We start from the raw sequence: 16118 nt of genomic DNA on the forward strand, positions 1-16118 counted from the left end.
ATAAATGTAAATTTGCATGGTCATGGTGTCCGGTTATCCTTTTCTGGATTATGAAATTGCTATACGTGAGATATGGATATATATATATATATATATATATATATATGTATATATATATATATATATATATATATTAACTGAAAAAAAACAAAGGTTACAGGGACATTATAGTTAGGTTGACGTCCTACCCATACAAAAACCATAGCAATTCAGTAATTATAATTATACTTATAGTTATACTTATGTTAAGAAACTATAACTAGTTGCCGAAAGTTACTTTCCAGCATGAGTTTTAGTTTCTTCAGCTAAATATAACTATAAGTATAACTATAACTACTGAATTTCTATGATTTTGTTTGGGTAAAATGGCAACCTAACTATAACATCTCTGTAGCCTTTGTTTTTTCCAGTGCATTTCTATGGTTTTTGTAACGCACAAGTTAATATTTGTGTCAGGTTGCAGCAAGCCAATCAAGGCCTTGCTTTACCCCAGGATGCGAGGAGGATCCTCATATCTATGGATCTGCCCAAAAAATAAAAGTGGCATTTTTTGCCCAGGGCCCCTCTATGTGTCCTATGGGGTCAGGATGCTATATATGCTTTTGTACGGTTTTTTTCCCATGCCCCAGGCAATGTGAGAAACAAAATGGTGGCCGCAACTTTTCTGTCAGGTTGCGGCCAGCCAATCAGGTGCTTGCTTTTCCTTCGAATCCACAGAGGATCCAAGGAGGATCCGCGTCCCTATAAATACAAGTTTGTTTTTCATGTAATACCTAGGAAACTACTGAATGCATATACACCGAATAACAAAAAGGTTTCTTTTTGGACCAAGAGCTACCTTTCTGCCATATTTGGTATAATTCCGTCCAGTGGTTTTGGTGCTATCACTGTTCAAAATACCTATTAAAAAATGAATGTGGAAAAAACTTTTTGAGACCCCCATGTTTCTTAGCGCCTGCTTGACCCCGAACTTTCCATGCAACAGCTGAAGTGGTTTTTTTTTGGAAAGTTTTGTGAAGATTCATCAAAAGGCACCAAAGTTATTAGCCAAACAAAAAAACGCTTTCACTATAGAAACTAGGTCCTAACTATATGTACCGAATACTGGCGACCGCCACTGGGTTATATATACATATGTGTATGTGTATATATATATATATATATATATACTGTATATATATATATATCAAAAACAAAATCCTGTAAACCAACATCCATGTTTGGAAATCCGTTTGAAGGTATAGATGATCGACTCAATGTTACAATTTCAACTGTTGACCAGCATATATGTTGCTTGGGGTGACAGATAGGCATTCTTATCCACTCAAATCTCCCAGCTAAAAGATGGTAACAGCCCTTCTAGGTGTAGTAAAACAAGCTATAGTAGCAGCTTGGGGATCAGCCGGGATACCCAACTATAAGTTCTGGCTGCTTAACGTGTGAGACATACTTGCCATGGAGAAAGTAACTTTGACATTACAGCATAGGGAGAAACAGTTCAATATGTGCTGGAGACCTTATCTGTCATTCAGTAATAGAGTTTAGAGAAGTAATATGTCCCAAGTACCTTGGAGTTCCTAGAATATTGACGTAGAATAGGAGTACCCCAGTTAATTGATAGCTCAAGAGGTGCCCCAATATGACTTGATGACACTATGTGAGGTACCAAGTAAGTGCGGAAGAACCCGCTTGTATTAAGCCATTAACCATTGTGTCTCTGAAAGGCAACACAAGGACGTTTGACGTAATTGGAAGGGAAGGGGTGGCACTGGGGAGAAGGGTGTTATGGGTTATTCAGTCTGTGTAAAATTCCCGAGCCGGACTATGGATGTAGGCAGGAGTATGTGTTTGACAAACTATCTATAAAAAAAAACCTGCTTCATAAAATAGCGTGTAATTTGTTAATATTGGGAATATTAAGCTCCTCACCAAACCAGCAGTTAAATGTGCAACCTTCCTCCAGCATAGATTATGTCAATAGTACATTTTGAAATTCGAACCTCATTCTCTAAGAGAAATTTTAAATGTGGAATATTTACTAGCTCAACAGGAAGATGTGCAACCTATGTGACAAAGCCTTTAACATCTGAGTGAAATGCTTGTAGTTTACGAATTTTGAAAAGGTGAACATGAAGTCAGGCGTTTTTACGCTCCTTTATAAATCTGCAACAGAGTACTGGTCTAGAACCCCCTGGAGTGGCAAAGCTACTGGATGTACTACTGGTTATAAAAAAAAAAATATGTGGTGGGGGAGCAGTGCAGAGGAAGCTAAGGAAGCAATGCAGTATCTACTTTGCCTCTTCCAGGGGGCTGCCCGCAATTCCTGCCACAATACTTTGGGTACTGTGTGTTGTGAAGAGATGGACAGCGCATAGAGTGCCAAGGTTCCTCAACCACTCTGTAAAAGTGACGCAGTGGAAAGTTCACAAGCATCCTAATTCCTGTCCTTGGTAACCACCCAGTCACCTGCCCAAGAAGATCTAAGTGGGCTTTGGAGGAACATCGTTCCTAACCACAACCAGAGCCTGAACAGCACAAGACTTGCGATTGGACTGAAGGGCTTCTCACCTACAAATGACCCAGGCACCAAGGTTGTGGCCACAGAAGGGAAAGAAAGTTGTGAAAGATAGAGTACACGGGAGTCAGTAAAGGGGCATGGTGACTAAGTGCAACTTCCCAGGGAGTAACAGAGATAGATGATTGGCTGTGCATGCTCTTTTAGCCAGCTTCAGCAAAAATGTCCAAAATGAAAATAAGGTAGATAATGTGACACTAATTTCAGTAATGGTGTTATACCTCCATTGCAATGTAACCATTCTGTTCCATGTGATGCTCTTGTAGCCGCACTGATGTATCATTGGCGACTGCCATATTGCATTTCATTTTCATCTTGCAAATGCAGTTGCCAAAATCAAATATGATTATCAAATTCTGAGTTTTATATAGGAGCCTTCTTTACATGCAAAGACAGCTAGTCAAAGCAGCATTCTCATAGTTCTCCTGACCTATGCATCTTGAAAACAATGGACTTTTCAATTGTTTCATTTCCTTTTTGTTTATACAGAACGTATGTCTAAGCACTGTATAACAAAATAAACAAATAATAAAATGGTACGTAACAAAGAACACAATAAGAGTTCCCAAAGAAGGTGGTTGAGTTACGCAACAAGAGGACTAAGAAAGTGCCAGGGGAAGCAGATGGGATTTCAGAGAGACCAGAAAAATGTACAAGGAAGAGGAGGGACATACTAAGGCACAGAGGGTGTTTGTAGCTTATTGTCTTAAAAAGAGAGGGGGCTCAAGGAGATAGACAAGTCTAAACTGAGAGGAAGAATAGAGCTATTAAGTGGGGAATATAGGGCTAGTTGTACAAAGTTTTTTTTTACCAGTCACAAACACTCCGTTTCAGTAAATCATATGGTTTTTAATGTGTAAAAAAACGTTTCTAATGTACTAAACTCATTTTACCTCTCTGAAAACTGTTTCCGAATCACAAACTGGGTTTAGAAATGGTTACAGATGTGGTATTTGGCAGTGACCTGTTTTGGGCATCCCTTCTAGATACCTAATTGGAACCCTTTGTATCAATGGTTTGTGGCCGTAATTTCTGGTAAGTTGACAACTCCCAAGTTGGTATGGTAACTGATTCTCAAGGGTACCACTGCTAACTCTCAATGAAGTGTTTCCGAATTTAAAACTTGTTTGTAAAAGCAGTTGGTTTCCCTTTCAGAATTAGATACTGGTTGCTAAAAGTTGGGTTGCAATTTGCCCAAAGAGCTGAACAAGAAAAGTGTGGCAAGGAGGGACCAGACTAGGTACACATTTAAAGACAATGCATACAAAGTGGAGTTGGAGGTAAAAAGAGAAAGGTATCCAACAAAGTGAAATAGGACGGGGATAGCATCTAGCAGTGGGTGAAAGTTTAAAAAGAAGCCGAATGGCAGAGTGGAAAGTGATTTTAATGGAGAAAAAGAATAGGCATAGTATAAAAACAGTCAATGTGAGATGGAATATGAGTAGAAATAAGGACTATGGAGGCCTGGAATGTCAGAAGAAGTTGAATAAGGTTGTAGAGAACAAAGTGAAAGGAGTGGGAAACAGTAAAGACGTTCAGAGAGACAGACTGCACAGATAATGCCCTAATAGTGGATAGAAGGTGAAAAGGTGAGATGGGAGGGAGGTAAAAAGTCTGAGGAGTCAGGAGGGGCAGAATAATAGAAGGCTGAAAGGAAGAATAACATTTCATTCTTGGCATGATCCTGATGTAAAGCGTGAGAGTATATCCTGGAGTTAATTGCCAAAAGATAATGGGAGATGTTATCATGAACATTATAGATAAAGGAGCTAAAAGAGGTACAGAGCTGGAAATCATGGACATAAATGTTATGAGATAGGTCAGAGGCAAAGATAATCCTTGAGAGGGAAGACCTGAAGGGGCAAGGACTGAAACCTAGAGAACACAATAAAGAAGAGGCAGAGAAGGAGTCGCTACAGAAGCATAATATGTTCAGCCAGAGAACCAAGAAAGAGCAGTGCCAGAGATACCAAAAGAAGGCAAAATAGAAAGCAAAATGGAATGGTCCATAGTGTCAGAAACAGTGGTAAGAGGATGATGATGTCATCCAAATTAAGGCAAATGATGTGATGGCCATAAACAGTGAGAGATGCCCAAATTAACTCCTATGTACCAAGCTTTTTTCACTTTGCTTGGAGGATTTATCTCTTTTACGAAACATGCTAAAATGTCACCCTACTCATCTCTTATCATATTTATGTAAACATCTTCTGCATCCAAAGTCTGCCGTAATTGCCAGAGGATTGATCAATGGATAAGAACGAATTGATGATGAGAGCTTTGTGATAGGGAAATTCCATTCCCAAAACATAATTCTACAAGGAATATATAGAGGACAAAAGAGTGCTGGTGGCATGAATTGCACCTTGCGGTTCATACAAAATCAATGAGACTTGCAGCTTCAGGTTGATTTTCTTGTTTGGGGGAAAGCTCTGAAGGAAAGAGGTAGAACTATGGGGGAATCAGTACCCTTCAAATTGGAGGATCGATGCTCTTGAATCTGATCCGTGCTGCCTTAACCACCTAATGAATGGGACCGATAAAGAAGCATGGATGTGGAGGGAAATACAAAGTAATAGATTACTATTCGCAAAGGTATTTTGAGTATGTAAACTAGTACTCCTTAATGGCTCTTTTATGTACTCTCATGTCTTTGTGTCTCGGCCTCTAAACATCTAAAATGGGAATATTTGGGAAATAGGCATACACAATTTGTACAGACAGAAATACTGTACCATTTTTGCACTTTTATTAATGGGGAGTTAGACTTAACTGTGTTTAATTACCCTGGTAGTGATCCTGAAATCACGAAAACAATGGCTGGCCTTAAATTTATGACATTATGGGTCTGTCCAAGTGCAAAACCAGGCTCCATGCTAGGAGCCCCTTCCTTTGGTTCCAGAACCGCATCACCACGTGCCTGGGTTATTTATTTGATGCTCATGCGATTCCAACATGTTGATGGATGCATCACCGATCTACCAAAGTGACATTGTATGATTGCAAAGCACATGTGTTTCATGTGGACTGTGTTTGTACTTTTGCACAAACCCCCCAGCCCCCAAACAATTAGGACCATAAATAATATGAGGTGCCTCCCCTTTTGAAACTTCCAGAAAGACATGGTATGCCAGGCTAACAGGCATTGTGTTACAAAATTAAATTTGAAAATCAAAAAAAACATTGGCGTAAATCAAATGTTGGTGTATTATTTGGATGTTATTTTGACACTGCCACTTGTATTGTTCATTGTAAAGATGTGTGACACTGCAGTCTCAGAAACAGATCTATTTCTAATGCACTGAGAGTAAAGTTTATTTGAAAATGCAAGTCACATCATGCAATCCAGTAGAACTTTCAAGTTTTCCATTTCCATGCATGAATAGATCTTGAAATATCTGTACAATCTCACTGCTTTTTACATTTAAAAAAGAGACTCAGATATGGGCTGATAATAAAAATGCCCATCCCAACAGATGTCTCCACTTCTCTCTCCCTCCAACCATACCAGCTCAGGACCACAATTATACACAAATTCTCAAATTTGACAGCGCAGTGCAGTAACTAGATAAGCAGACTGTATAATATGAAATACCATAAATGCAGTAATGTTCAAAGCTACCAGCATATTGAAAACCATAAAATTGCGCATCTATCTCTCACCCTAAATTACTCAACACACTGCTATGCGCTGTGTCCCATAAAACGATAACCACACCTCAGTGGTCATCACGCACGACATAGAAACATCCCAAATATGATCAAAACAAAGACACCATCCTTCCAACCACACACCCTACACAGTGTAACATACTACTCATGTAGGTATGCACTCCAGAGCCCCTTATAGTGGTAGGAAGTCCTATATAAATGCTGCAATGCAATGCAATACAGTGTATGTGTGCATGTACATATATATGTATGCAGAATTTGTATAGGGCGACGTATCTGAAAGCAGAGAGCTGTACAGTGTCAAGGGCAATGATACAATCAACTAGTGGTTTGAGAGGCAGCTGATTTGTGGGCTGTTAATGCATTGTGATGTAGTGGTCCTTAAAGAGGCACTTATTCAACTCTTGAATTGTAGCAAGGTTGAGGCAGTGTTGTTCCAGATCTTGGATACTTAGATGGAAAGAGTCTGTTGCCAGTGGTGGCTGGTGAACTTTTAGATTGCTAGGGCACCAATTCATGCACTCAAGTGCAGGGCCTCTTCCCAGAAGGGTCCCAGGAGTCTGGAGGAGGACCTTCACCAGATAAATGTGGAAGAGGTGGCAGGATAAAAAACGAGTGGAAGAACATGAGATGGTAGCAGGAAAATGGTGAAAATAGAATGTGGTCAAAGAAGAGCGTGCCACAGTTAAAAGAGGGAGTGTGAGTTCAAATTAAGGTGGAAAGTGAACTGAAGGAAATACACAAAAGTTGTAGAGAGAGAGAGAGAGAGAGAAACAAAGAGAGTGGAGACGACAGTATAAACAAAGCTAAAAGCATCACACTGAAGAGAAACAACACCCAGAGAATAGACAGCACAGTGGGGAAAAAATAATAGGGGCGACATTGAGAGGAAGACAAAAATTGATAAAGAGATAAGAAGAGTTGAAACATTAAAGAGGACTGAAAGGGACTCAGGGAACAACAAATGGAGAAAGTGACAAAAGAAAATATATCCAGAAGGAGATATGGACGAGAGAATGGAGAATGGCGCAGTCTCAGGTGAGAGATATGAAAGAGAGCAGATCCCATTCCATGCGAACTAATCACGGCAGGTAGCGGTAAATATGGTAATGTTTATTCAGCAGCTTGTTTGCTTTTCTCACTTTGATAACTTGCCAAAAAAGCATTGTTTATTAACAGTGCCATCAACTCTATTGGAAGCAGATTGGGTGCATTTTGGAATACTTTACTTACTGTTGGCCACTCTGGCGCCCATGCATGCCAACCCCTGGGTCCAGTGCCTCCATCCACAAAGGCTTTCAAATTGCACACACATACATTTAAACATACATATACCCCAACAAAGGCATCCGTACAGACGGACACATGCAATCCCCAGCAAACAGACAAAAACACACTCATAAGACACTCATAAGGAGTTGAAGGGTGCTAAATATAAAATCTATATGCTCCTCTTTGATGGGGGCATGCAAGCTCTTTGTCTGCAGGGCAGTTCTGACTCCTCCATCTCCTAACTCCAGCTAACAGCACATGAGAATCAGGTTCATGACTGACTTTGTCGAAGGAAATTGAGAAGTCAAGCAATATACGTAAAAACGAGTCATCTTCACCTGTGAACAAGAGAAAATTGTCGATGATATATAAGATGGTGGTTGCCATAATGCAAGAAATAAAACAGTTGTGAATAGTGCAAACATAGATTTTTTTGTACTTTCAGAAAATGATAAGGAACAAGACGTGCTGCCTTTCCTGGATAAGCCTGGATGGTACTCACAGGGAAACTGGATCCAGCTTTATGATCTTTTAAAGAAAATGTCAGGCAAACCCGAACCCAAGGTATGACATAATCATGCATTACTTGTTTAATTATTTTCTTAGGTGTTTATGTTATTATTTAATACTTATTTGTTAGATTTGGTACAAAAGACAGCTTTAGTTGTGGGGCTAGATTTTTGTAAATAATACAATAGTCCATAAATATTATCTTTTAGAGGTATCTTGAGGTCACCTTCCTTCAGCTACTACCTGTTTGAAATGTCATTAGCATTTTGAATCAGCCCACAAGTCAGCATTCATAGAGTGGGCAATGAGTCGACGCCCTTTGCCATTGGCATGTAGCTAATATAATTCACATTGACTTCTCTCACTGGACAGTCATTAGGTTTTTCAAGTGTCAAGCAAAATGAGTGATGGTACTGTGCCCATTTACTGTTGCATCCACATTACTAAAGGGCCATACGGACAGGCAAAGGTGTCTGTTTCAAGGTCCATATGGAGCGTTGGGCTTTTTGCCACCATCCCTAAGCTTGCCTTGCTCCTACGTCTGCAGAAGCACCAGGACTTAACTTGATCCTGTCACCTTTGTTCAGGTAGGCTTGGCTTCTGGTGCTTGTACAGCCCTCATCACGCATTCCTGCAGACAACTTTTAGAGTGGTTTTGAAGCGCTGCTAGAGAAGCTGGAGATAGGCAATGAGAGCTAGCTTGCAGCTGTACTCAACTTTCCTCCCATTTATCAGTGCAGTTATAATTTGCGTGGGCATGCAGATGATTTTCGGTTTATTAAAGGTATACTGATTGTTAAGGAGAGTACTTGTAAACGTATGTGCATCTCTTGTACTGATAAATTACTCTGAAGCAGCATTTTCCATTTGGTGTACTTGGAAAAGCCATCTCACGTCCTTGTTGTTTTCAAACCAGTCGTTCTTGGCTTTTCCTCTTTGCCTGTAATTTCCCTCTGTCTATAACAGTAGCACTGCATGGTACTTGTGGAAATTGCTAAAGCACAGTAAGATCATTCCTCACAAGAACAGATCATGTTGGCATGTTGTTAAGGTTACAAAGTTCTTGTCCATGGAATACTTTTTTAAATGTATTTTACCTAGCTATAAATGGATTTAAGTCATCAATAATATACTCTCGCCTGCACATTGTTTCCCTCACAGACCACTTCCTCCAGGATATATCACATTGAGCTTCTCTGGTGTCAGTTATCATCCAGATACAATTGTATATACATATTCTATGTGCAGGACCACTCTGCTATTCCCGCCTCTAGCTTCCCATAGTTGCCACCATCCTTTGATACGTATATCTCTACCATGGGCGGCTTGTACCCTTTGAAAGTGGTGGGGTGAGTGAAGTGCCACACCACTTCTCAAAAAAATAAACCACCCCTCCTGCCTAAAGCCCAAATAAATCCATAACACTAACTACAACAAAAAAAACACAACCACTACACTTAAAACATGCATTGGACACTTACATGCATTTCACACTTACATGCATAACACACATACATACTCATTTAAAATAAAATACAGCACTTACCTACGTGCTGTGTGTCCTCCTCAGTGCTCTTCTCCTTTTAGGATGCCAGAAGAGCTGCCCTAATCAATTCAGACACTGCTCTCATGGTGTTAACCTGCAGGAGAGAAGTGCCTGGATTGGATGAAGCAGCCTGGCTGGATGCTTCTTCAGGCCCTAAAGGCCTGTGCTTGGTCTCCACCAAGCTTTCTTAAGACATCTGAGTGGATAACTTCATGTGCGCATGTCACTTTGGCCAGTGCAAAACAGACAGCCAAAGTGACATGGGCACTGTGGCGCATCCACTCATCCCACTAGTTCAGTCCTCTGCTTCCATTCGGCAGCAGAGGACACGCCCAGCATGTCTTTGAGCTGGTGCGTGCTGCGCCAGTAAAAATAAAATGGAAATGACATCTTTTCATTACCATTTTATTTTTGCCTGCATGGCTCTCAGCGGGGGGATGACTCTCCCCTGCCATCAAGAAGAAACCGCTGTTGATCTCTATTCAAAATACCTTTCCTCCCTATCATGTATTTTCACTTTTGACCACTCTCTCAATGAGAAGATTGTATAGTGATGACATGATACTCTTTATACCCCCAAAGACAGCTACATACGCTGTCAGGTATCTGATCACTGCCCTCTTAATCCGCCCTGCCCCTCCGAGGTTTTAATTTGACAGTAGTCAAAGCTTTCTCCCTGTTACAGTCTTTATGATTTCCTTTGCCCTCTGAAAGTTCAGAGCTCGGGCCTGTGAGCACGTCTGGCCTTATTTGTTCTTTTGTAATTTATTTATAAGGGAACGCGTTAGAGGTTCAATAGACCTTTTGACTATGCTTAGAGGAATATCGCCATCATTATACTCAACGTTTTCCATAAACAATTTAAGATCCACAATATATAAACAATCGATTTGGCAACACTTCAGTCGGTAAACGTCATACACCATGACCCATGTCGCCATGACTATCAAACCACACCTTTTAGTACAATTTAGAAAGTTTATTTTCCTATATTAACAGTGCTAACAATATGTATATTAATCTTAATATCAAATGATAAACATAGATGAATAACACTGGCTGACCAAATCTTCTAAAGAATCTCAATTTAACTAAAGCACTCACAATTAAGCATTCAAGTGGTACAGTGCAAATCAATAGTAACAATAACTGCGCAATAGAAATAACATACATCTGATTTCAGCGGGTAAACAAGATCAAATCTTAGTTAATAACCTTCATCAACATTATGATTTCTCACTAACCTTCTGATTAGAATGGCATGTTTGGACTTCATTCAAAAGCAATTCAGTCAAAAGTTAATTTGGAAAAACATCTAGCTATGGCTCTATCAAAATAGTGGTTGATACCTAGAAATCTAAAGAACAAACCTACAACAAACAATAGCATTTGTTATACCTCTCCTCAGTGGGATCAGCAAACTGCGATTCTCTTAGTCAGTTGGATATCCGTCAGGTCAGCTTCAGTAACGGGCAGTGAAAAAGTAATGGCTCTGACACAGTGGGTTCTAGACTATCTGAGTCACCTAAATCTTGCAAGCTAAAGCATCAGCATTAGCACAGATCTACTCGATGAGGATGTTTGTAAAGGAAAGACTATCAGGAACTGTTCAGCTCCCTCGAACAGAATAAGACTGTGCGCTAACAAGAAGAATGGGAAAGATAATGCCCAGAACTCTCTCTGCTGTCAGGCTAAGTTCAAATTTCCTAAAGCATCTTCTCACATCGTCATTGGTCAGAAAATCTTACGTTTACAGTTGACCCAATGGAAACTAAAACCCAAATCTAAGATACAACTAAACTGTCTTTCACACATCGATGACTGGCTCCTCTCCTCCTGTTTCCCTCTTTAGGTATCTTTGTTGCAATCCGTACTCTAGGCAAGGCACCCATTGTTAATTCCTGGGAACATTTTAGTCTCACGCATCAAGTTAACATTTGTATCTTTTCTAGCACAACATGATTCTACAAGCAGTTCTCATGAGAACGTTAAAAACATCTGCAAATTGTTTGGTCAGCCCAGCGTGAATAATGAGTCATTAATTTTCTAGTCGTACAATACATTTTCCCATCCTTTATTAAACATTTCAGTTTGACATGAGGTTCTACAAACTAGGCCCAAACCTTGCCAATTTATGGCCTAAAGTTAATAAATCAAATACATAACATGAAACCGTTAATATGACATACTAATAAATTTTTCCTCTACCCGCGCACAATAATCAATAATAACATGCATTCACCAAAACCTTTATGTAATTTATCACAGCCTCTTAAGTGGGCACATTTTCCGAATCACATATTATTTTCTATGTTAGTCTAATTCCATGTAACTTCTTACTTATTAATAAATGAAATCATTAGCAATGAATTCAGCTTTCACAGGCTCCACATAGATCTCAGGTATTGTTTTGCATTCTCCCATTCTACACACATCAAAAACTTGTCCCTTGATCACAAGTAGGTTAGAATGAACTGATGATAATGGCAAGAGTATTGTGGTCAGGGATTTCTTAATGGTTTATCCCAAATTTCCACCATCATACCTCTGATCACTCACATCTGGCTTCTGTTGTCAATTTTGTTTTGGAAGCAGTAGGACGTATCATATCATCCTACCAGTCCCAGCTTTTTCCATATGTAGTGAAATGTAAAGTAATGTAACATGGATTTGTTGAGTGCGAACACTGTCACCCTTGAGGGTATCCAGACTCTGAGTAGGCGAGGGCTCTTCAAGTAGGATCAGTTGAAGAGCCAAGTTTGTGGAAATCCATAAGTGACATGGCTATACTGATGTGCTGAGGGAGATCGTTCCAGGATCTTGAATTGACAGTGTTGATGAATAGGGAGCCATTGTCATTTTCAGAGGTGAGGTGTGATGTGCCTGTGGTGAGAAAGGTTGATGATTACTCTGGAAGCATTTTTTTGGATTGTTTGCAACTTGTGTAACAGGTGTGCGGAGATGCCGTAGTAGAGGGCATTGCCATAGTCCAGTTTGCTTGTGATGAGGGACTTGTTGACGGTCTTCCTGGTGTCAGGAGGGAGCCATTTGATGATTTTTCTGAGCATGCAAAGTATGTGAAAGCAGGCAGAGATGACAGCATTGATTTGATGTCTCATAGTGAGGTTGGGGTGTCCAGGATGATACCCAGGTTTCTTGCATGAAGGGAGGGTGAAGGGGTGGGGTCTAATTCTGTTGGCCACCATGTGGAGTCCCAGGGTGAGTTATTGTTGCTGAATATCAGCACTTCTGTCTTGTCAGCATTACGTTTGAAGTATGTGTCTCTCATCCAGATGGCCACGTTGGGTATGCCCATTTTGAAATCACTTTAGGTGAAGTTGGTGTCTTCTGAAAGGGATAGGATAAGTTGAGTGTCATTGTTGTAAGAGATGATGTTGAGTCCATGGGTCCAAATGATACTTGCTAGAGGAGTTATGTACATGTTGAAGAGAATGGGGCTGAGTGAAGAGCCTTGCAGGACTCTGCAGATGAGGTCCTTGGGTTCTGAGGTGAACGGAGGGAGCTTGACCCATTGTGTTCTTCCAGTCAGGAAGGAGGCTATCTACTTGAGAGCTGATCCTTGGATTCCAGTTTGGATTTTGGAGATGAGTGTGTTGTGGGAGACAGTGTCAAAGGCATAGGAGAGATCCAGGAGGATGAGTGCAGCAGTGTTGCTTCGATCTAGCATGAGCCCAAAATTTGAAGGATTCTCCTAGTTTCCACTCCTCAAGGATTCACAATTGTGGTACCCAAAAGTAGGCTTATATTTGCATGAAGCCACAACCCCCTTGCATCCTGCATGCCTCCACCTTACAGGTCGCAAATCCTTAGCACCAAAGTTAAAGAGGTCCTTCTGTGGAGCAGACAGTACTTACAGACAGTGCCTGGATTACATTTAGAACCGTAGAAGAATATTCGTCTGGATGGTGTTGAGCCAGCCTCTCTAAGATATATTACCTGATAAGACTTCTAACCTCAGATTCCTCACCTTAGAATACTCCTCAAGGGTCAGACTGGATCCTAAAAATCTTGAGCAGTAACTCTGGCCACTGGTTGGTGATATTATTTGGCTCCACGTCAGTGTCATCCATATAGGAACTAATGATCACTGCCCACATAAACACCAAATTGGTGGCCTGTCTTGAGCTCCTTTCTTTCCATTGAATCCCTTTTTGAGCTTTTGCTCCTAGTGTGTGTGGTGTACCGGTTTTAAGCCTTGTGGCGACTGTTATCTGCAGATGTTGATGTCAGATCCACACCTCGTATGCTGTGGTGCACGGAGTAAGGTATGACCCCAAGGCTTGGGCCCAGTGCAAATCTATGCACCTGAAGGCAATCCAGGAGCGGCCGCTGGAGACTGGATGGTAGTGTTGGACCTGCAGGATGCATATTTTCACATCCCTGTCCTGCCAGCCCAAAGGTGCTACCTACGGTTCACTGTGGGCCGCAAGAGTTGCTGTGCTCCCTTAAGGCCTTACAAGTGCCCCTCGGGTATTCACAAAAGTGATGACGTGGTTGAAGCACACCTACGAAAGTCAGGGATCACAGTCTGCCTGTACCTTGATGACTGGGTGTTGAATGCAGGCTCACCCCAGGCTGTCCTCAACCACGTCCAGACTAGGGCAAATCTTCTGCATTCCCTGTAGTTTACTATCAACATGCTGAACTCACACCTGACTTCCTCTCCGACACTTTTTTTCATTACTCTACTCTGGACATAATGCAATTCTAAGCCTATCCTCTGGAGTGAAGAGTCTAGGATATTCAGACTATGATTCTGATGTTCAGCCTTTATCCTGGATTATGGCACTGAGGCTGCTGGGCATTTCCGACCGGGTCCAAGTCATCCTTGTGGCTCCAAATTAGGCTCAGAGAGTGTGGTATGCAGAACTCCTAAGCATGAGCATTGCTCCCCTTTGGGTTGATTTCCTGTCACTGCAGCAGGGCAGGGTCCTGCACACAAACCTCTGCATGCCCCACCTTCCTGTATGGAGATTGAGATTGAGCTGTGACAGTTGAGGATTTTTGATCTTGCTCATGAAGTCAGTGATGTCTCTATCAGAGGTTTTGTTGTTTGTTCTCTCATTGGCCCAACAAGGCCTTGCCTGGAGCACTGTTAAGGTTTATCTGTCGGCCATCCCGTCCTTCCTGTTGTTGCTGGACCAACCCTCCATGTTCAAGTTACTAGTTGCTACTCAATTTATGAAGGGCCTTCAAAACTTTTTTCCACCCGCCCAATTTGTTATGCCTCAATGGGTCCTCAATTTGGTGCTAACTTGTCTTGTGTGTACCCCCTTCAACTTCTACATAGTCAGGAGGGTCAGTGAACTTCAGGGTCTGTCGGTCCACCCTGCAAACACCACTTTCTTTTCAGATACTCTGGTCCTCCACACACGTGGAGGCTCACTCCACCAGGGCCAAGGCTACAACTTATGTGCTAGTGCTTAGGGTAACCATCCTGGACATCTGTCAGGCAGCTTCATGGGCATCCCTGCCACACATTCACCAAACACTACTGCCTTGACAGTAAAGTCTGTTATGATGGGCACTTTGCCTGTTCAGTCGTCCAGGACTCTTTTGTCAAGCCAATTCACAGTCTCAGCTCCGAGGAGGTATTGCTGGGGTGTCTATTCTAAAGTGAGGAATTTGCAGTTAGAAGTCTTTATCAGATAAAAAATGTACTTACCTTTGGTAATGCCTTATCTGGTGGAGACTCCATCTATCCACATATCTCTCACCAACCCTTCCATCCTCTCTACTTTGTGAGCTGGGCCCTTCACCCTAAAGCTCCCAGTAGATACTGCACACTGGTCAACAATGTAATTTTTTTTTTGTGGCTCTGCTCTTTTGGTGCAGAAATAGTCACAATAGAAACTAATGTCAGTGCGCCCGTGAGGTGCTCATATAGGCCCTTTGGCGTCACTTCCGTCGTGCACAACACTGACGCAGAGACAAATGAATGCAACTGCTAGCACACAGAGGTACTGCTCAATATTTTCCAGATACAGTCGGGGAATATTTAAGGTGAGAAATCTGGAGTTAGGGAGAGTCTATCTAAGTCTACATAAGTAACTTCTTCTGTAGGTTGTACCCCCCCCCCCTTGTGAGAGCATCCCTAATTTCTCTAAACAGATAATGTAGATTTATTCCATATAATCCACCTATATTTGTAGTTACATTAATATTCAAATATTGCACCAGCTTTTCAAATTTTTTTGGCCACCTTAAAGAGTATCTTCTTCCTTATCCGAGCCAGTGCCTTCACACAGTATTCATATTTTTTTTAATGTAATTTAAATCCCAGTGCCATACCGTATTCTTCAATCAAAGACATCAAGGGGATTATACATGTGGCCATATCTGTCACAGACAGAAGCTTGTTGGTACTGGAGCAGGTGAACGACAGGAGTTGGTGAACAAACAACAATAATTTATATTCTGCCCTCAAACCACTACACCTTTATTCGTAAGGTGCCACCTCACTCCTCCAAAATAAATAAGAATGATGACAAACTATCCCTTTGCCTAGTACCTCTGTTCAGT

General features: G+C 41.2%; 1 protein-coding gene across 5 annotated transcripts in view; it reads left to right on the top strand.

The window, feature by feature from the left end:
- NT5DC1 (5'-nucleotidase domain containing 1) overlaps positions 1–16118 on the top strand; it is a 999625-nt gene that overhangs the window by 797098 nt on the left and 186409 nt on the right. For all 5 annotated transcript variants that reach the window (XM_069234556.1, XM_069234559.1, XM_069234557.1 and 2 more), the window contains one exon: positions 7965–8083. In XM_069234556.1, coding sequence (XP_069090657.1) covers positions 7965–8083 — 119 coding nt within the window. The remainder of the gene's footprint in view (positions 1–7964; positions 8084–16118) is intronic.

The sequence above is a fragment of the Pleurodeles waltl genome, chromosome 5, assembly GCF_031143425.1.
Source record: "Pleurodeles waltl isolate 20211129_DDA chromosome 5, aPleWal1.hap1.20221129, whole genome shotgun sequence".
Lineage (NCBI taxonomy): Eukaryota > Metazoa > Chordata > Amphibia > Caudata > Salamandridae > Pleurodeles > Pleurodeles waltl.